Source organism: Anas platyrhynchos, chromosome 20 (genome assembly GCF_047663525.1).
Source record: "Anas platyrhynchos isolate ZD024472 breed Pekin duck chromosome 20, IASCAAS_PekinDuck_T2T, whole genome shotgun sequence".
NCBI lineage: Eukaryota > Metazoa > Chordata > Aves > Anseriformes > Anatidae > Anas > Anas platyrhynchos.
Genome location: NC_092606.1, coordinates 10,689,940 through 10,710,003, shown reverse-complemented (window position 1 = coordinate 10,710,003; position 20,064 = coordinate 10,689,940). Strand labels below are relative to the sequence as shown.

Here is a 20,064-nt window from a genome sequence, read left to right as displayed (position 1 = left end):
ATTCTTGGTGAATTACATGAGCAGGTATATTAAAAGTAAGTCTGTGGAAAATGGATAAGCAGCAGTTATGGTTCTGATCTACTTAAAATATGTTCAGGCTTCGGAACAGAGATGTTACCCCACTTTGGCTTGTTTCTGGAGATATTTAACTAAAATGGGTAAATTATTACTGAAGTGTGAAGCAATAAAGCAGATGATGAGCAATAGGTGGCAAGTACAGGAATAATGATTATGGAAAGGAGAACATGGCTTAAGAAGCTGATTTAGGAAGGTAAAAGAATGAAATCTGATTTTTCTCCCTTATTTCCAGTCTGGATATTTTATACTTGTGCTCAGTGCATCAGCAGGACTGTGTGCGGGCTGAGGGCGTTTCTGGCTTAACAGCCTGGCTTAGCAATTAGTGTTTGTCTTGCTTCAGGACCTTCCTTTGATTTCCAGGAAGAATTTCAAAGCTATTCAATAAAAGCTGATTTTTACAAAATGAGATCAGTTATGTCAAATGATTTGATTATGAAAATAGTAAAAAAAAAAAAAAAAAAAAAAAAAAAAGTGCAAAACGGAAATACAACTTTCATATTCTTGTAATTATTGTTCATGGTAGCATTTTTCAGTTTTTATTTTCAAAACTCTGGAAATGTAAGAAACCTTGTGTCTTTTCTACGTGGCACTTGAGAACTGCTGAGTTTTTGTTCTGAACTGTTGGGTTGTAAAATCTCAGGCAAGCAGACCAGGCGCTTTGGTGCTGATCCCCAGGTAGATGCTGGCATTGAGCGCTCTCCCTTTTCGAGCAGTAAAATTAAAGTTCTGAGCTTTGCTCTGGTTTTACAGCAGAGTAGCTAATGTGTTAATTATCCCATGGTTAAAATGCACTTTTTTTAGCCGTGAAGACAAAGCCTCAACTTGCTTTAAACCAGTTTATTAATAGCAAATGCTTGAACAATGTATGTTTTTAGTAGATACCTACGCAGCATAACCTATTCAGTTTTCTCACTTTAATGACGGTATTAGCCTGAAGAAAGGAAGCCAAGAACTTTTGTGCTTTGTGCTGAGTTAATCTTTGAAGGGAAAAAAACCTCCTCTGCTGCGCAGATCTGCCTGGCAGAAGGCTCTCAGGTGCTTGCAATGTGACTTTTAGGAGGACGCCTGTCGTGCCAGTGCTCAGGGCTGGGTGCCTGGTGATGGATGAGCCTGAATGAAGGGATGAGCCCTTTATTTAAGGGGAGGGTCCTGGTTGCCAAAAGAATAGATTAATCTGCCGTTGTTTTTCAAGGGCACCAGGTCTGTTCCTGCTGATGCTCTCCAGGAGCGAGGTGGGGGCCACAGCTCCTCTGTGGGGCCGGGGAGCCTGCGGCTCCAAAGCGCGGGGCTCGGGAGAGGCAGAAGTGATCCCGTAGGCTCTCTGAACCTGCAGTGCTTGCAGAAAAGCTGGCTCCAGGCTGAACGGGAAAGGTTTGGAAAGCTGTGAAATCTGGGGCGTGTTGGCATTTGAGACTTCCTTTTGCTACATTTTGGATCTTTTATCCTTCATGGGGTTTTATGCATAAAGATGCATGCTACTGAATGTGGTGAATAGATGCTTGGCTGCAGGGATATTTTTTTTTTCTGATCATATCCCTGTGACAAGTAATTTCCAAGTGTGAAAATTGCTTTGATATCTTCATTCAGGACTTGCTCGCCTAGTGAGGTGTTGTGTAACCCAGAACAGGGCCTCGAATCGAGTTCTTGGAGGGGCTGGGGCTGCCTTCGTGGGGCTGCTGCGTGCAGAGGGCAGGGCAGGAGTGCTGGCGCTGCTCCAGGCTGTGAGGTTGTGCGTGCCTTCAGCTTTTGGGCTGTTGTCTGTGCTGGTCCGAGCTGCTCCTCGCCAGCTGGGAAGCGCTGAAAATGTGTTATGAAGTCAGTTTGCAAGTTGAGTCTTTCACTGAAGGGAATAAGAAATATTAATGGAACTGAGAAACTGGCTTTTGAAGTGGCTTCCTATTCATCATCTAATACCTGCAAAGGATCTGTGAAGCTGAGTGAGGGAAAGAGCAATTTGTTTAGAGCCTGCACCATAATTTCTTCTCCCCGGAGACTGCTTTTTGCATTTAAGCAAAGCAGTGTTTCTGTTGACAATACTGGTTGTGTTACTTGAGCGTCATTAGCTGCAAAACATGGATTTGTTATGAGGAGTCAGAACAAAACGTAATTTTCTAGCAATAAGTTTTTTTCATCTATATCACAGGGAGGTACGAATGTTTAGGCTTTAAGCTAAACTGAAATGCAGGGTTTGAGTTTATTTCCAAACAGTGGGACAGCATTATGCTGTATCATTAAAAGAACGAGTCCAAGTGACACAATCCAAGGTAGAGGTCTTGTAGGATCCCAGAGCGTGGCTTGGAGGAGGAGGTTTGTCCAATCTTTGCCCTCATTATGTTTGCCCCGGCCTCCTGCAGTCCCTCGAGGTCAAATTGTGCTTCTTCTGTCTCCCTGCCTCAGCCAGAAAAGGGAGATGCTGAACTCATACAAACCCATCAATCCAGCAAGCTGCTGCTTGCAGCACGCGTGACGTGCTCACCCCTCCCTCTTCCTCCTGAGATTAGACCTGGGATGTTTTATGAAGAATAATTTTATTTGATCTGCAAAAAGATGAATGTCGAGGAGGAGGGAATTAAAAAGAAATTATTTAAAAAAAAAAAAAAAAAGCTCCCTTGGTTATTGAAGCAAGAAGGGAGCACTTTGTCAAGCTGACGTGAAACCTTTATTAACGTATTCTGGGACAGCGGAGACCAGGAGGGTGGTGTCACCTCGTGGGCCTGCCTGGGAGCCTGGGGTTTGTTGGATCGTTTGGCTTTGAAATTTGGCCAGAGGCAAAATTTTAAGACCAGGAAACTTCTAGGATGGTTTCAAAGGAAAACGTAACTGCCTCGGGGCTGTTGGTGGCTTCAGCTGGGTGTTGGCTGCCCTGGGTATAGGATGGAGAAAAGGAGCTGCATCCCCCTGCTGGCCCCATCGCGGCTTTGAGCTCTGCCTGCAGGGTGCTGCTGTTGCAGCACCAGGGCATGAGGCACTCCTTTGAGACAGAAAACTGGTTTCTGTCATCTCAGAGAGGGACCAGTATCTTAGATCCAGCTAATGAAGTATTTTGTTATAGCACGTATTTTTCCCTTGACTCCGTTTGGTTTGTTTGTTCCTTGTGCCCTGTGTTGGCATTCAAGGAGCGCAGAGCTTTGGGGGTAGCTTGGAGAGAGTTTAGCAAGAGCTGCCCAGGGGGAAAATGCTGCTTTTCACCAGGTTGGTTCCTCACTCCTTGGTCTGAGGTGCTGCCAAGCCGACCCTCGTTATTTACATTTTGGACCCTGTTACAAAAGCTTGACAGTTGGTGTGTAGTTCTAGAATGCAATGAGAGAGAGAAGGAGCAGTGTCTGGGTTTCTGAGCATGCTGTCGACACTGTCATGGTGTGTCCTCCAAACAATAAGGTTTGAAAGACTTGGAAAGGGAGGTGACCAGTGTGTGTGTGTGCTGAATAGGGTTCTCAGTAGTTTCTTTTGTTTTGTTTTGTTTTTTAAAGATATTTCTTGGTCAGTAATCTACACTGAGGTGCCTTTGGACCAGCTGCTACATACAGTCCTAAATAAATGACAGTGCTGTATTTTAAAGTCTGCTGTGATAACCAGAGCGAAGGTTTGAGAAAGTGAGGGGTATTTGTATAAAGCTGCTGAGTTTCCACCCATATGCCCGGTGTCGTGGGCAGGCAGAAGGCTTCCATTACACCTTTTGTACACGAGGCTCTGGATGAGCCTGGGAGAGGTTCATTGGAACTGGGCAGGGTCTCAGGACGACGTTGCTGTCCTTTTGCCTTTGTTCCCAGGGACCTTCAGGAAGATCTCCCAGCATGTGGATTTGCGGTGCCTGATGCTAATTGTCCTTAAGTAGCAGCACAAGCCCTCCCACTGCTGTTTTGGCACCTCTCAGAGATCTGCTTTGTGCTTCCAGAGGATGTTGTGACCAGCACTGGTCGCTGCTGTGGTGCTTTCTCAACAGCAGCTCCTGTCACTTTTCTCCAGGTAGCATCTCCTGAGACATCTGATTTATCAAGGGCATAAGTAAAAGCATTACTGACTCCTGAGCAGGGCAGGGAGGAGGCTGCCAGGCAGAAAAGGGTGTTCCTGCAGGGACCCCAGGGCACAACGTGCACACCAGGTCCTGGAGGAGCTCAGTGATGGTGTTACTTCGCCTCCCGGGGGGCTGCAGGCCAGAGCCCTCCAGCCTTAGCTCCTGGGCATGCAGTAAATGCCCTGTGACCTCTACAGGGGTCCTGCTAGGGTCCTTGTAGGGTCAAATTGAAGAGCGGATGGTGCACAGCAGGGGAGTTGCAGCCCAGCGAGGAGACCCTTCCCTGGCTGCTCCTCAGGGACTGGAGTGCAGCCAAGCAATGCTGGCCAGGCGACTTCATTAGGCTCTGGAGTGTTCATAGCTGAAAAAATAATAATCCTTTAATAGTCAGTTATTCAGTTATTCCATTTCTGAGATCGTCTCTTTGTAGAGCGTGTTCTTCAGCTGTGATCTCCATCAGGAAAGGGCTGCAAACAGCCGAGGAATGCCCTCAGTTTGCCCAGCTGGGTCAGCGGACTCACCGGGTGCTCAGAGCATCGCCTTGTGTCCGGGCCAGGCTCCATCCTGCTCCCAGCCTGGCTCCTGCCTCAGGCCTGTGGGCACTGTAGCACATAACCCCTTGGTGCACTCCATGATTTCTGTTATATTACTTTATGCAAGATATTCTGGCTTCCCCAGCCCTGAATCGGTTCACTAATTCTGGTTGGGTGAGCACAGGGACTCCTCAGCCTCTCTGGGCAACCAGTTCCATGTTTAATCACCTTCCCCATAGAAATTCATTTTTTAGTGCAATTTCCTGTGTTTCAGCTAGTGCCACTTTTCCTTCCACTGGGCACTGCTGGGAAGGGTCTGTCTTCACCTGCTTTACTCCCCCACCAAGTATTTATTTACAAGGACATGTTATTATGTTTTCTCTTCCATGTTTCCTCTTCTCTGCCACCCTGTGGGCTTGTGCGGCTGCCCCAGCAGCTCTGTCCTTGGGCAGCAGCTTGGAGCACCCCCAGACCATGGAGGGGCAGCCGCAGCCCCCCGCCTGCTGCTTTGCATCAAGAGCCCTCAGACATCAACATGTACTTGGCTCCACGCCCTCAACTTTCACCCATTTGAAAGGATCGTTACAATATTAACTTTTTCTTTTACACTAATGTTATTCTGATGGCTGTCTGAAGTGAAATAATGGTTGCTTTTCCTGGAAACGTGGGGCGTAAAGCATTGCAGTCTGTTTTTATATCCTGATGTTTTAGATCATTAAATTCTCAGGGCTTAAGCTCTTATTTCTTGTTTTTCAGCGCTTAAGAGAACCTCCTGGGGCCCTATTGTACAAGCAAATACAAATAATACATTAATAAAACAGGGTTGTGTATTTGTACTGCCAGCAGTCTGTGAGGATTGTACCTAACACTTTGCACCATTAGCCCCGCAGCCATTCTGATCTGGCATTTGTACCACGTCTTTAAAGAGGCTCTTCCCTGCTCGGATGGCACGTGAGAGATGTTCCTCACTGGAAAGAGATTTCTTCAGCCACAGCTCTAACGTCTGATTTATCCAACTTTTTTTGGTATACCTCCAGCAGTTTAGTTCTCTTCACCGGCTTCCCTCGCTACCAGTAATGATTAATTAACAGTTTGTGATGCATCAGCTGTAGAAGTGAGGGATAGCAGACAGGGACTGCAATTATTAACTGTTGGTTAGTGCTGCCTCTCGGGGAATGAGCCCTCTTACTGCAGCGGTTTTGGTTTTATGAAGTACTTGAACTTTACAGTTAGACTCCTCAAATGATGGAGGGCATCTCTTTGTGAGTATTAAAACTGAGGTTCAAATGGGAGAAACAGCTCTTCGTGGTGGCCTTCATTGCCCCAAAAAAATAGCATGCTGAAGTATTTTACTTGATGTACATTAGAAAATGCTGTGGTGAAAGTAAATCAATAGCATTTCATCCTCTCCACCAAACTGCTTTTGCTGTATCTGACACCCCCATGGTGTGTTCAGCGGGAGCTTCAAACCACTTTTTGTGTCATTTAGGTTTACTCCCTCTGTAGAATGAGTGTAAAAAAAAAAAAAACAAAAAAAACACATTTGTGGGAAAAGTGTTTGCATGCCTCAGCCCAGTTTTGAAGTCAGAGAGGGAACAAACTGCTAGAGTTGAGAGCAAAGCACGGGGATTAGGGGTTAGCCCCTAAAACCTATTCTTGAGATGAGATAGAGAAAATAAGATGGTCTGACTTCAACACCAGCCTTTGCAGCGCCGAGGTGCTGAGAGCTGTCCCCTCTCATCCTGGCTTGCAAGACAACAAGTGACTGGGCCTCAGACACAGGAGGACGGGGAGGGAGGCTGGCAGCTCGCTGCACGTGCTTGTCCTCTCTCAGCCCAGGATTTTTTGCGAATGTTTGTATTACTGCAAAATTCGTGCTAGTACGGTTGGGTTTTGGTCACGGCTGCCGGCACGCCTGTTCCCCTGCTCCTCGCCACAAGCAGCCAGTTGCTGGCCACGCGCCTTGGGCAGCTCTCCCTTGGCAGCCTCCCCACAGCGGTGACACGAGGCGGAGCAGCTCGTCCTGCAGCCCCTGTGCCCCCCCCCCGCCTGCCCCAGCCGCTGCACCGTTGGTTGGGATGTTTGTTAATCTTTGCAATCTGATTTCACACACATTTCACTAGGAAAGACTTGAGTTTTTTTTTTTTTTTTTTTTTTTTAAATGCATTGCTTCTGCTGTATTTTGGCAGTGAACATGCTCAGCTCGCTCCTGAGCTGCGGGCAGCCCCCTCCAGTGTGGTCTCCTAGGGGATGTGGGTACTTCTGGCACGTTCCTCTGCCCCCAGGTATGGAAAGGGAACCAGTTTTGCCCCTGTGCCAAAAATCACAGTGGTCCCCTGAAATGGCAGCGCGGCATTCCCAGAGCCACCTTCCTGCAGCCACCTCAGTTTTTGCTGCCAGCTGGGATCACTGCTCACCTCTTGCTGTGAGTGGTCCTCTGCAGCCTTTGCAGCAGGAAATGTCTTCTCTCCTTTTGAAGATCTCTTAAAGAAATGGAATGTGGGGAGAACACTTGGGTATTTTCTAAGCTTGCTCCAAGCAGCATGGCAGTGCAGAAATGACTTAGGTTTGTCACGTGTCTTCTAGGGTATTGATGCCCTCCTGAACTGCCAGTGCTTCATCTGCCAGCAGGTCGTGCCCTCCTTGCTTGGCAGAGGTGATACGAAGCAGTTGTTCTGCTTCACACTTTAGCTATAAATGTCTCTCATTAGTCTACTGGAGCTCTCCATGCATGCGCTGATATTTTCCAATCCGGCACTTGAAACCGGTTTCTGCCCAGTCCAGTATTCTGTTACAAGCATGATATCTTCAAATTCCCTAAATAGTGTCTGCTGCGCGAAGATCAAGTGGATTTCGTAAGACTTTCATCCCACCTTCCACATGTGGATTTCCTGTATTTTATTTCTCCCTGTTAATTTTTTTTCTGTTTTATAGCCTCCAATGATGCGGATTATTCAGCCAGCAGTGGCGGTGCTACCCTTGCTGGTTTAAACAGGATGGATTTGTCTCAGTTGCCGCGTGCTCATTGCCAACTTACGCTTTCTGTGCACAACAGAGACTTCCGGAAATCTGCTCTTAATTTTAGCACAAAAATATCCTATTGGGGAAAAGAAAAAAAAAGAAGAAAAAAAAACAAAAACAAAAAAACACTAAAGGCTTCACTTTGTGTTGGACCCCCAACTGCTGATTGCACCAGGGACCTGATCTGCTGATCTCTGAGGACTGGCCCTGTAGGATGGGTCTGTATCAGCAGGCTTTAAGGGCTGGTATTAAAAACATGACTTTATTTACTGTTGCCTTAAAGCTGCCTGCATTTGTTTACCACTGGGCTGACCTTTGGGGAGACATTTCCTGATTAATTGGGTATCTAATCACTTCAGACGATTGACAGGCACGCACGTATCAGCATTTTTCCTCCTGTTAGATATCTTCCCTCTGGTTTCTTATTTCCCTGCTAAATGATGCATTTATTTTGCAGTCTCTCATTTCTAAATATGTATTTATACGCTATGCGTAAAACAGTTTATAAGCAATGTGTAAAGTATTTCAATTCACAGAATAATTGACCTTCAGTAATCATTCACTCAATTGTTCTTTAATTGAAGTTACTCTTCCACAAACTTCTGTAATAAAGATGCTGCACTATAGAATTATTTTCTCAAACACTGTTGAATCCTTGTAGGAATTAAGTCTTCTCTTACACTTATCACTGGAGAGTGTAGCAGGTTTACCTGGTGCTTAGGCTCTTGAGATGACAGGCAGCAGGCACCGAGTGTGTTGGATGTGCTTTTGTGTGCATTGGCTTTTAGTTCCCTGCACATACCCCAGCACCCTAAAGACTCGCCCCTTGTTCTTCTCTGCTGTTAGCTGGAGGAAGGAGATGCTCCTTTTTTTTGTTTGTGCTCTAGTTACTTGTTAATAATCTGGAACACTTCCATAGTAAACTGGTGTAGAATATTGGTTTAATTTTTTCCTCCATGTAAAACACTTGTATGTTGTTTTAGGACAGTGATGATTTGATTCTTACATAGAGGGCAAAGTTCACTTATATTGCTTGTAGGCCAGAGGGACCTGCAGAAGTAAAATGTGGCTGGGATAGACAGTGGGAAACTTCCATTTTATCTGGGGAAGGGTGATAGGGTGAACTCCTAAAACAGAGCTTTGAACTCAGTGTCCTGGCCCCAGTCCTGGCTTTGCCCTACCCAGTAGGATGCTGCAAGGGCATTGCAGTGCATAATGGTCTGAGGCTTGGTGATGAAAAGTTCAGTTCAGCAGCAGATATCTGTATTACCTCATTGTTCTGTGTTGGGGAAAAAATGGAATAAACTGAATAGCGTACCACAAGTGGCATTGAAATTGGGGTAACCTTATGCCACAGACATGTTAATAGGTAAGGGAAAATCTCTTAATTCAAGTGATGAAAGTCTGGACTTTGTGGAGCAGGAGAACCAGACTCCAGCCCTTGCTGTGCTGTGAAGTCCTGGCCTTGGTGCGCAGTGGCCTTTGTCACATCGTGCAGCCGATGTGCTGAGTGCAGTGAGTTAATCCAGAACATCTAACCACAAGTTTGTCCACAATGCTGTATTTCACCTACCTCTAGAAGTTAGTGGAAGATGAAGGGAAGGAGAGGGGAGAAAGGGGCAGATGTAGGCAGGGAGTCTGGATCCATCCCATGGCCAAGTGATTAAGGAAGCCAAAGTCCTTTTGTCGCCAGTAACTGTTGCAGAGAGCAGCCCTTGGAGGAAGCATCTGAGTAGCTCCAAGGAGAGAAGTTCTCAGAGTGCTGCCTGGAGCAGTGCACGGGGATAAATCCAGCCTGGGCATCCTGCTGCAGCGTGAGCTGCCTGCAGCACTCAGCGGGCTCATCTGCGGCATGGGAATGGGGGGACAAGGTCTGTCGGGGATGCGGAGGGCAGCGAGGGGTGGGTGCTGCTCTTGTATCAGTGAGTGCTGCAGGTACTGAGGTTGTCCATAGCGGTTTGTGCCACACTTTTAACAGTAGCTCATAAGTGAGGTATTTGCACTGTTTCCTGGCTGTGATTTTTAACCCTCACTGTGTGCTTCCAATAAAATGTTCTGTATAACTGATCACCCGAGAGCCTTTTCTCTGCAATGTTGTACCTAATGTGGTGGAAGAGTTATTGGACAGGGGCAGGCAATGCTCTGTCTGTCCTTGTTCAGTCTGTCCAAAAGTGACCAGGGCCAGGTGATCCAGCTGGAGGAAATAAAATAGCTATAGAGCAACAAATGGTGAGATTTTAAGCCTGGGGAAGCAAATTAAAGTGAGAAACTTCCTGGTTATTTTCCAAATAAGTAAAAGCTCCTGTGAAAATGAAGTGCCTGCGTTTTATAGAGAGGAGATGGGGCTTTGTAGAGCAAAAGGTGGCTCGGCTCAAATATGTGGAGCTTCCTTTAAAGAACAAGTGAGGTGGCTCCTGGTTTGGGTCTACTTTGTCTTACCCTGTGGTTTCTTGGAATAAACTAATGTGTTTTTTTTCCTATTTGAAGCTGTGTGGAAGGCTGGAACATTGTCCATGTGTCAGTGTTGATTGCTAATTTTTTTTTTTTTTTTTTTTTTTACAGCAACAGCGTACAGTCTATAGGCTGACACTGGTGAAAGCTTGGAACGTGGATGAACTCAGAGCCTATGCTGACCTGGTATCCCTGGGTAAACCAGACTTCATTGAGGTCAAGGTGAGTTGCACATCAGTATTTTACCTTTTCGTCCCTGTTTCCCACGTAAACAGTGTTAAAGTTTCCTTCTTCCAAAGGTTTCACTGATATATAAGGAACACATCTCTTGCTTTTAATATCAGGCAGACAGGTTTCAAATGCCTCATACGTGTGTTCAACGTAGTCTTCAGTGTTAAGCGAGACCAGCTTTGTGGCAGCTGACATCAATTTCTGCCCAACAGAATCATAACCCTCTGGGCTTTTTTGTATTTCTCATGAAAGCAGGGACAGATAAATAGTTTTAAACTTGTTTCTTTTATGTCAGCCAACATTTTAAGCAGAATGTTCTAGGACAAGCTGGTAGTGTGTGGCATTATTCTTCCCACTGTGGTCTCAAATTCTGCCGGGGGAAAGGCGATAATGTGTGACTTACTGATGTAGTATTCATCAGGCCGTGCAAAACAGGAGGAAATACTGTCCTCGGGACTGGAAGAGCAACTAACAGGAGCATGTGAGATACAGTAGGGCAGGAGGTGCTTTATCTTCGGATTAATCAATTTAGTATACAGAGAATGTAAAAAAAAAAAAAAATAAAGTAATAAAAATCACAATGTGTTCTGTAAGGAGTCATTATCAGCATTTTCTTCCAGCAGCTCCCCCTGCAGATCAGCACATCTACCTCAGGTCTGCATATTTACAGTTCTATTACTTCTGCATTTTCCTTTTTTTCCTTTTTTCATTTTTCTTCCCTTTGTAAAACCTTTATTTACTGCTGCTTTGAAGAAAAAAGTTTGTTGCAATTTCCTTGTGAAACAAAACCTGAAGGGGTCTTACAAAAAGGATGGAGAAGAACTCTTTCCTTGCATGGATAATGATAGGACAAGGGGGGTGGTCTTAAGCTAAAAGAGGACAGATTTGATTAGACATTAGGAAGAAATTCTTCACTCAGAGGGTGGTGAGGCAGTGGCACAGGCTGCCCAGAGAAGTTGTGGATGCCCCAGCCCTGGAAGTGCTAAAGGCCGGGCTGGATGGGGCTTTGGGCAACCTGATCTGGTGGGTGGCATCCTTGCCTATGACAGGAGGGTTGGAATTGGATGACCTTTAAGGTCCCTTCCAGCCCAAGACTTTCAATTATTCTAAGATATTATCAGTATTGGGAGTTCTTTTTGTCTTTGAATGCGCTGCTGAAGTTGATAGCTTGATACAAACTAAGATGTTGAGTATGGTTTGGGGGGGGGAGGAAACCTTCAGTTTTACAATGCATGTCAGGCTGTTTTATAAGTAAAGTAAAACCTGGCAGAAGAGCTGCTCCTGTGGCACCCTTCCACCTTGCATCTCCTCCCTGTCTCCCTGCAGCCCGATGGTACAAGATCCTTCCTTGCAGCAGGGAGGAAGACAGATGAGTGCATGCCAAGTGTGGAGGGTGAGGCTGTACGTGCTACTTAGACTGCTCTGTCATGTAGAGGCTTTAATTAGTAAAAATGAAACAGGTGTAAGTTAATCAATGTTTCTAAGTGCAGATTCCCCTGAGCGCTCTCCAGGGCAAACATCTGTCTCCTCCAAGGCTGCAGTTCCCTTTGCCTGGGGAAGGATTCAGCCTCACAGCTGTGGTTCTCAGCGCTCCCAGCAACTCCTCCCTAGCAAAATCATGGCCTGGACTGTTGGGGAAGTAGTTTAGAAGCCCTCTGAGGTGGTCAGGGATTGACTCGTGGTGTTTACCCAGCTGGGCGAGGCTCCTGCCCAAGCTGCTTCCATCAAAAATGTCTTTGAACTGGGCACTTCAGGGTGCTTCTCAGTTCTCAAGCAGCGATGACTTTACTCCAAGAAAAGGATGTATAGTGAGCGCTTCACCCTGTTTGCAGAAGTATTAACTGAGGTAGAGAGGGGCTGCATGGCACTTCACAGAAGCCACACAGCACAGTGGGGTAGCTGAGGCTTTGGCCTCACTCAGGAACCAGCCCCACATCAGGCTGCAGGGGGACTTGGGGGGTCACAGGACTAGGAAGGAAGGTGTGTGCTTGTGGTGCCTGCTGGCCATGAGTTGTTGTTGGGTGGATTTGGGAGTTTTTGTGCACTGATGTAAGTTAGCAGTCCTGCTGTTTTTTTTTTTTTTTTTTTTTATAAAAAAAAGTGCATGCTGTTTAATTCTACTTAATTAGATTAGCGAGCAGGACACTTTGATCTAAATGGAACAGAACTACTGGAGCGAGCCCAAAGGAGGGTTACAAAGATGATCAGAGGACTGGAGCACCTGTCGTATGAGGACTGCCTGAGAGAACTGGGCCTGTTTAGCCTGGAAAAGAGGAGACTGAGGAGAGACCTCATCAATGTTTATAAATATCTGAGGGGAGGGTCTCAAGAGGATGGAGCCGGTCTCTTTTCAGTTGTGCCCAGGGACAGGGTGAGAGGCAAAGGGCACAAACTGAAGCACAGGAGGTTCTGGCTCAATATGAGGGGGCACATCTTTACTGGGAGGGTGACAGAGCACTGGGACAGGCTGCCCAGAGAGGTTGTGCAGTCTCCTTCTCTGGAGATACTCAAAACCCACCTGGATGCCATCCTGCGCAAGGTGCTCTAGGTGACGCTGCTCGGCAGGGTGGTTGGACCAGGTGATCTTCAGAGGTCCCTTCAAACCTTGGCCATTCTGTGATTCTGTGAATGTTTTCAGTAATATTCCAGCAGGTAAGGGAAGGTCTGTTAGTAATGCAGGACAGAAACCTCTCCCAGATCCTGGCCTCACAGGATACTGGTCTGGGCCAGTTTGTGGTTTGCCCTTTCATGCCAAGGAGCAGAATACCTCATGCCTCAGTTTCTTCCTCTGTGAGTAGGTTAGTGGTTGGAGAACCTGGTGGTTGGTGTACCTGCACCATAGCCACAAAAGCCCTTTGCAGGTATGAGGAAAGTCTCTACTCTTGGAAATATGAACAGCAGTACTCAGGACATGGGAAAACCCAGGCTAAAGCCTTTCCAGAGCATGCAACGCACACTGCCCTTGTCTGTGCTAGTTGCTGTACTTTGGCTGGAAGTGATGGGGAGAGAGGCTTCCTTCCCTGCCCACAGCCTTCAGTAAGTACAGCTTCCCTTTAAAACGTAAAGAAATTTTGCGGTGGCTTTCCTGGAACAAGGGATTTGCTTGTCACTAGGTTGTGTTTAAACAGACCTAAAAAAGGCAAAAGGTGTGCTCCCAGATTTTCATGTGGGATGTTTTTGTGAGAGCCAGGTGTTCTTAAACAATTTGCCTTTTTCTTGCCTCATTGGAACATTGCACTTGCTCCAAAAGGTGGGCATGTAGTGATCCGAAGAGGAAAAGTAGCTCATACTAAATGCAGGATTAGCCCAGCCAGTGGCCTTATTTGTTTTGCATGGTTTCACCTGCCAGTTCCTGCCGAACAGCCGTGTTCCTAAAGTGTGGAAGGTGTGGCTCTGTGTGGAGGCACAACAGCATTCTCTGCTGTGCATCTGTGACTTAGCAATGCAAGTGGCTTACTTGGCTTCTCACCTTGGGAGCGGAACCAATTTTTCCCTTTTTCTGAGCCAGAAGGGTCAAGCAGCCAGCTCCAGAGGGCTTGTGAACATCTAGTCGAGTAGCTGCAGGGAAGGAGGCTCCAGCCCAAGCCCCAGCTGGAGAGGCTGACAGGGACAGGGGTGTTCAGGGTGGCTTCCTCGCTTTGCTGACCTCAGAAGTGTCCTCTGATCACCGGAGGTGGTGTCCCCATTGCTGCTGGTGATGGTCGTGTTGCTGCAGTGTCTGCCACCTGCTGTGGCACCCCTATGTAACAGAATTTATAGTCTACCCTGCTTTGCTCTCAGTTGTACGTTCTGGAGATAGCATTAAAAAAGAAGCTGTGGAAAGAAGCTGGTTTGTGAAGCCCTTGTCCAGTGCCCTACACACACAATCAGCACTCTCGCATGGCAGGGTCAGTGGAGCACACAGCCACTGTGGGGATTTCAGGGGTGTTGTGCAAACCTTTGAGCTGCCCTGATGATGAACAAGCTGGAATTAGGAGAAATTTCTTTACTGAAAGGGTTGCGTGGCATTGGAACAGGCTGCCCAGCAAAGCAGTTGAGTCACTGTCCTTGGAGATCTTTGAGAAACGTGTGGGTTTGGAATTTAGTAGCATGGTTTAGTGATGGACTTAATTCTTGGTTAAATGTTCAACTAGATGATCTTAGAGGTGTTCTCCAACCTGAATGATCCTGTGATTCCATGAGTTGAGGTTATTTCAATGTTTCTGCCCATGCACTGCAGGGTGAAGCAAAAGCTGGGGTCTGTGTCCCTCTGCTCTGGAATAAAAGGTGAGTAGGTGTAGGCAAAGGGCAGCAGCACAAAAGAGACTGCATTGCTAATTCAAGTGTAGCCCCAACACCTGGGGAATTTGCAGTTGTGTAGGCAAAGCGTACGCAGGCTATGGCATAATCCCACGGTGGTCAGAGTGGTGCTTGGACAGATAATGTATAAAGCTGGGACTTCAATTCTGACCCAGAAGAATCCCGGCAGGGTTGAGGAGTGTTCAAACCTAGCGCTCGTTGCTGTCGCAGTTCCTGTTCATGGTCTCCTCTATGTATTGAACAAAAACTCTTGCTGGTGTGTAATTGTCCTTGTGTCCAGCTGTGGTATTTGTGGTGTTTACACTGCATTTGTGACATGGGCATTTTCTCCAAAAGACCGTTTTTTGTTTGTTTGTTTGTTTTGATCAGAAGTAACTTCTTAATGTTTCTTTGAGGGTGAAAGGCTAAAGAATTGGTTTGGCATACACTTGGGGCATGTTTTGTTGTGTTTTTTTTTTTTTCTTTTTTTCTTCCAAGACCCCAGTGAGATAGGTTAAGGCAAAGACCAGGTCATGCTTAAAGCAAATAAACAAAAAAAATATTACAAGATACTGCAAAGCATCTGCCAGAAAATGAGGCTCATCTCTGTGGGATTTCCTGGTTAAATACTTGAGATAAATGACGTTCATTTAAAATGAATGTAGCTAATCCCCTGTTGCTCCAGAGAGGCTCACAGGGTGGAGTGGGTAGAGATTTAGATTCTTGCAGAGCTTAATACTTGTTCTCATTTACATGAGTATCTTACAGCAGTGTAACTCTGTGGGACCCTGTTCTCTTATTTAAGCCAATAGAAATTAGTGTTGATTACTGGTGTGCAAAAACCCAAGCAAATGAAGAATCAGTCATGTGGTTATTAAATACACATTACTTTTATTTATTGCATTAGTAAACTTGAATGCCATAACATCTCTATCACAGTTCTACTGGGTTGATTGCTAGATTTAATATCTAGGATGTGCAGCTCATCTTTTTGCAGTGGCAAGCATTGCAAAACCCTCTTCTTGTTGTAAAAGCCAGAGCCTTCTGTTAACACACAGTATGTTGCCATTTATATTTGTTCTTAAAGCAAAGGGGCAGAAGTGTTTAGAAGGGAAAAATGTAAGCAGGTCATAAAGAATTCGTTCAATAGCCTAGGAGTGGAGCATGCTGTGGGGTTGTGTTAGCGCAAGGCCAGCCAAGCACCCAAAACCCTTGCAGACCTTTGACCCCTGCAGGCAGATCACAGAGCAGCTGGGTATGCTTGCATCTGTAATTGTGGTTGTGCCCAGGCATCCCATCCACGCTGCCAACAGATATAGGACTGCGTGCATGCAAGTGTGCTTGTGAAGGGCAGATCCTTGCACACCTGGCTTTTGACTTCAGAGCTGTGTCCGTGATGGTGCGGGAGGTGCACTTGCTCTGCTCGGAGCTGGAGGTGAACCAGCCCTCCTCGGGGAGGCCATCTGTATTTGCTGAAGTGAAGCTGCATCTTGCAGCTCTCCAAATCAGCCTGAGCAGAGCCCTGCTGCTTCTCTGCAGCCTTTTCATTTGAAGAAGGGAAAAATAATAATAAAGCCTGTTGGGTTTGTCCTCTGGTCAAGGGCTGTTTGTATCACGGAGCTTGGGCAAAGCAGGGGTGGGATTTGAGGCACTGCACAGAATTTCCTCAAGCCTTCCTCAAATTGATGTTCAGCTCCTTGAAAGCACTTGTCCTTGGTGGCTGTGCCATAGCTCTGGTTCCAGCACATCACCCAGCTCGTGGTTCAGGGTCCGACTCGTGTTCAGCAGAGTGAAGGACGAGGTTCTGCAGCTGCAGCTCCTGGTCAGCATCCGAGACTTTGCTACGAAATTAAAATGACCAAGTCAATGTCTGAGGGGAAGGACCAGAGGGACATATCTGTCCCAGTCTGCTCAGTCTTGTCCTCTTAAACAGCAAAGACTAAGTGCTTAAAATAATGAGGAAAATGAGCTCTGCTTTAATGAGTTTTTAATTACATGCACCAATAAGCGATTGCCCCCACCTGTCAAAAAGCTACTCAGAGTCTTGGTGCTATTCCAGTTAGATGAGGAGAAGACAAAGTTAAAAAATCACCTGTCCCAGTGCTTGCTGTAAAACAAACCTAAGCAGTGTGTAATTGCTTGAAGGAGGGAAAAACAAACAATAAAGACTTGCTGTTTGCGCCAAGCAGCAAGCCAAGAGCATCTCTGCACTTTGCGTGGACCAGACAGAAGGCGTGGTAGGGGCCAAGGTGCCCACAGCTGGGCTGAGCAGCGCTGTGCGACCCCCCCAGGCGAGCTGAAGGGCGGTCGGGGCCACCCCAGGGACCGGCCGGTCGGGTACCCCAGTTGCCCTGGGTGGGAGCACGAGGCTGCACATGGCACGGGCAGCTTCTGGGTAGGTCCTGAGCTGCCTCTGCTGAAATCTCCTCCTTTAATTATTTACATCTGGGTGACAGAGGCAGGGAGCCGGTTTGGTATTTCTGTTGATTCAGCTAAAAGTTACTAATACGTGGTGTGTCTGAGGAGTTCGGCTTGACGGGCGTTTGTTGCACTCTTGGAGCACCTATTAAGGCTTGATAACAAGCTTCATTGCAAGCATAGGTGAATGATTATATCTGGAATCTTCAAGTGAAGCTGCCACATCGTGTCCTTGAAAAGTCAGTCTTTAGTCCAAGCCTTGCATTTTGTTGCAAATGCATTTCTGAAACTGAGAAGGAATTTTTGCAGTCCTGCATTGGGCTTGGATGCAAAGGCAACCCTTGTGAACATCCCGGCTAAAGGAGGTAGCTGGCAGCTTCCAGCACGAGAAAAGGGATTAGCCTCCAAAACAAGTAGGAAACACAACACATGGCAATGGCTCGGGGGGCTTTTAGCTATGACCAGATGAAGTTGTAGGATGTAAAGCCTCTTCAGCTCATGGCGACTGGCCATGTGTGACGGCCCAGTGCTGCTGTGCATGTTTGTAACAGTGCCGTGGGGAAATGCTTTCTGTCCTCTGCCTACTTTGTTGCAGGGGAAGGGGACTAGTACCGTTAGCCTATTGCAGCTGGGGAAACTGGAGCACGATAGGAAGGATCACAGCAAAGCAAGTCGCTATCAGGCTGAAGTCTCCCTCTTACCTCCCAGTCTGAGCCTTTCTGACTTCTCCTGCCTGCCTCTGTGCATGAGGAGTGGTGGCTGGGGGATTTAACAGTGAGCATTTCTCTTGCGAGATCTGTATCATTCACTTCTAAAAGCTGGAAGGAAAGTTCACATCCAGAGTTTCAGAGCTTAGCCTTTATGTGAGGAGTTCCTTTGACTTCAAGGGAGTTGCTGAAGATTTATGGGGTGCTGTGGCACAGATCTGCATGTAGCCATACATGTGGTGCATCCGGAGAACTCCCGATAAATATCGGGGTTATGCTGCCTAACCATTTCCATTCCAGCTCTTCACATTTAACTGACACAAATAAACCAATGTCCTTTGTTAAATCAACTTGAAAGTGACTATTAAAAACAAAAACCAACCAACAAGGCTGAATCCATTCCAGTGAGGAGCAGACATGCACGAGAGCTTGTGTATATAATTTGGACAATGCTGATGCTCAGATCATAAGCATTTTTATTGCGGGGTGTGCGATCTATCAACATGTCATTTGAGGTTTTTTATATTTGTCTTGGGGCAGGACTGCCGTAGTTTTGGAGCAGTGGCTGTGTGGCTCAGCAGGTCAGGAGCACTTGGCCAACGCTCTGTTCTTCTGTTAATTCACCGAAGCCTCAATTGAACAAATGTACAATTTGTGGGCTCGGAGCTCAGAAAATTCTCTTGTTCAGTAATTAAGTTGGGAAGCCTGGACTTTATCTGAGCTAAGAAACAAAGTGCTGTCATATTTACTTCCCTTCCTTCATAGTCCCATGGATTAAAATGACTGGTAGCTGATGAGATCTCCGGCAAGGAGCCAGATCGCAATGAAACAAATGTGCCGAGCAGCAGGCGACGTGAGCTTCTCATGTTTCTCACTCTCCACAGCAGTAATCATCTCGGCACAACGTGTTGCTTAAATACAGTTGTGCACGCTCGGCTCTGTTACAGCAGCACATAAATCCCGAGTGCGCTTGCTGAGGGTGCTCTGGATTCCCACCAGCATAACCAAGAACATCCGAGTTGCTTTTCAAAAGGTTTTCTTTCCAGGTATTTGCCCAAAGCTGTGTGGCATGATTAGGATGCTAAAGCATCCGTATTAAAGACTAATTAAGAGGCAGCATCATTGATGTTTCTACTGCAGGGAATTTTCTATAAGCACTAGGGTGTACAATAGACCAGTTTCCTTTTTAATACTTGATGTCTTAATAACTGTCTTCATGTATTACTGAAAAATATAACATGACCGCCCTAATCAACTGTTCACATTTTTTAAGTGGTATCAGCACTCTTAATTAACTCAAGTTTTAAGAAGTTGGAGAAGTTGAAAGCTGATGTGCTTTCATTCGGTGTGCTGCTAAGCTGATTTTCATTGATTTGTGCATGTGAATTAATCAGCCATCCGAGCACTTAGTTATTCCATTTGCCTCTGTGCTTTCTTTGCTTGTAAATGATATCTTTGAAGTTTATTAAAAGAATGAGTCATGTTGTAGCTCGCTAAGAATTTTCCCCCTCATAGTCATCCATTTTTCATGCTGCTCAAATCATAATCTGTATAATGAACAAGGGAAAATATTGCTATATGGAGCTGTGTCTGTACCGCCGAACTTTGGAGATGCATATCTTAGTTGCTTGGCTGGCTGCTCTAATAAGAACGCTTACGGTCTTTTTCAGACTTTCATAGCTGGGCTTAAAAATATTAATGTACTTCTCTGTTTAGTGTTCCCCTGACTCGTGTGCTGTTGTGCACAGTCAACCTGTTTGTGCTCCAGCTCTGAGTTACGGCGTGCAGCTCAAGTATTGTTTGCCTGGGCAGATTAATAGAGGAGGGTCATCATAAATTTAACAGCGAGAAAGTAATTGCTTCCAAAACTTGTACAGTTTCTAATTAGCATGAGCCTGTTTCTTTGTAACACCCCCCTTTAAGCATCTGCCTTACAGTGTGGTTCACCTTGCTTTAATTTCAAGTGTTTGCCAAAGATCTGTTTATTGCTGGATGTGACATTTTTGGCTTTAATGTAGCTGAACTGGGAGCAGGGCATGCAATGGCAGCTGGGAGCAGGTACCATAAAGATGGTGGGGATGCAGGTGGCAGGTAGGAGAAGTGTTCTTCAGAGGAAAAACATGACAGTGCATGTTTTAAATGCCCATGCTTGATGGTTTTTTCTGCTGGGAATAAAACAGCAGAAGTGTTGAGTTCAGGGGACTCAGGCTTTTGTCTGGAAGAAAAGCCAAGCTTCCTACGTGAGTTTGCCCTTCTTGAGTGCCAGTGAGTTTGACATTTGTTGTGGTATGACGGGTTAAACTGCTTCAATATGCTTGTAACTAGTTTTATC

The 20,064-nt window shown here is 46.2% G+C and overlaps 1 protein-coding gene across 5 annotated transcripts in view; it reads left to right on the top strand.

Moving 5' to 3' along the window:
* The window catches only part of TYW1B (tRNA-yW synthesizing protein 1 homolog B), a 109,135-nt gene that overhangs the window by 70,710 nt on the left and 18,361 nt on the right, over nucleotides 1-20,064 (top strand). For all 5 annotated transcript variants that reach the window (XM_072026179.1, XM_027445999.3, XM_072026182.1 and 2 more), the window contains one exon: nucleotides 10,210-10,320. In XM_072026179.1, coding sequence (XP_071882280.1) covers nucleotides 10,210-10,320 — 111 coding nt within the window. The remainder of the gene's footprint in view (nucleotides 1-10,209; nucleotides 10,321-20,064) is intronic.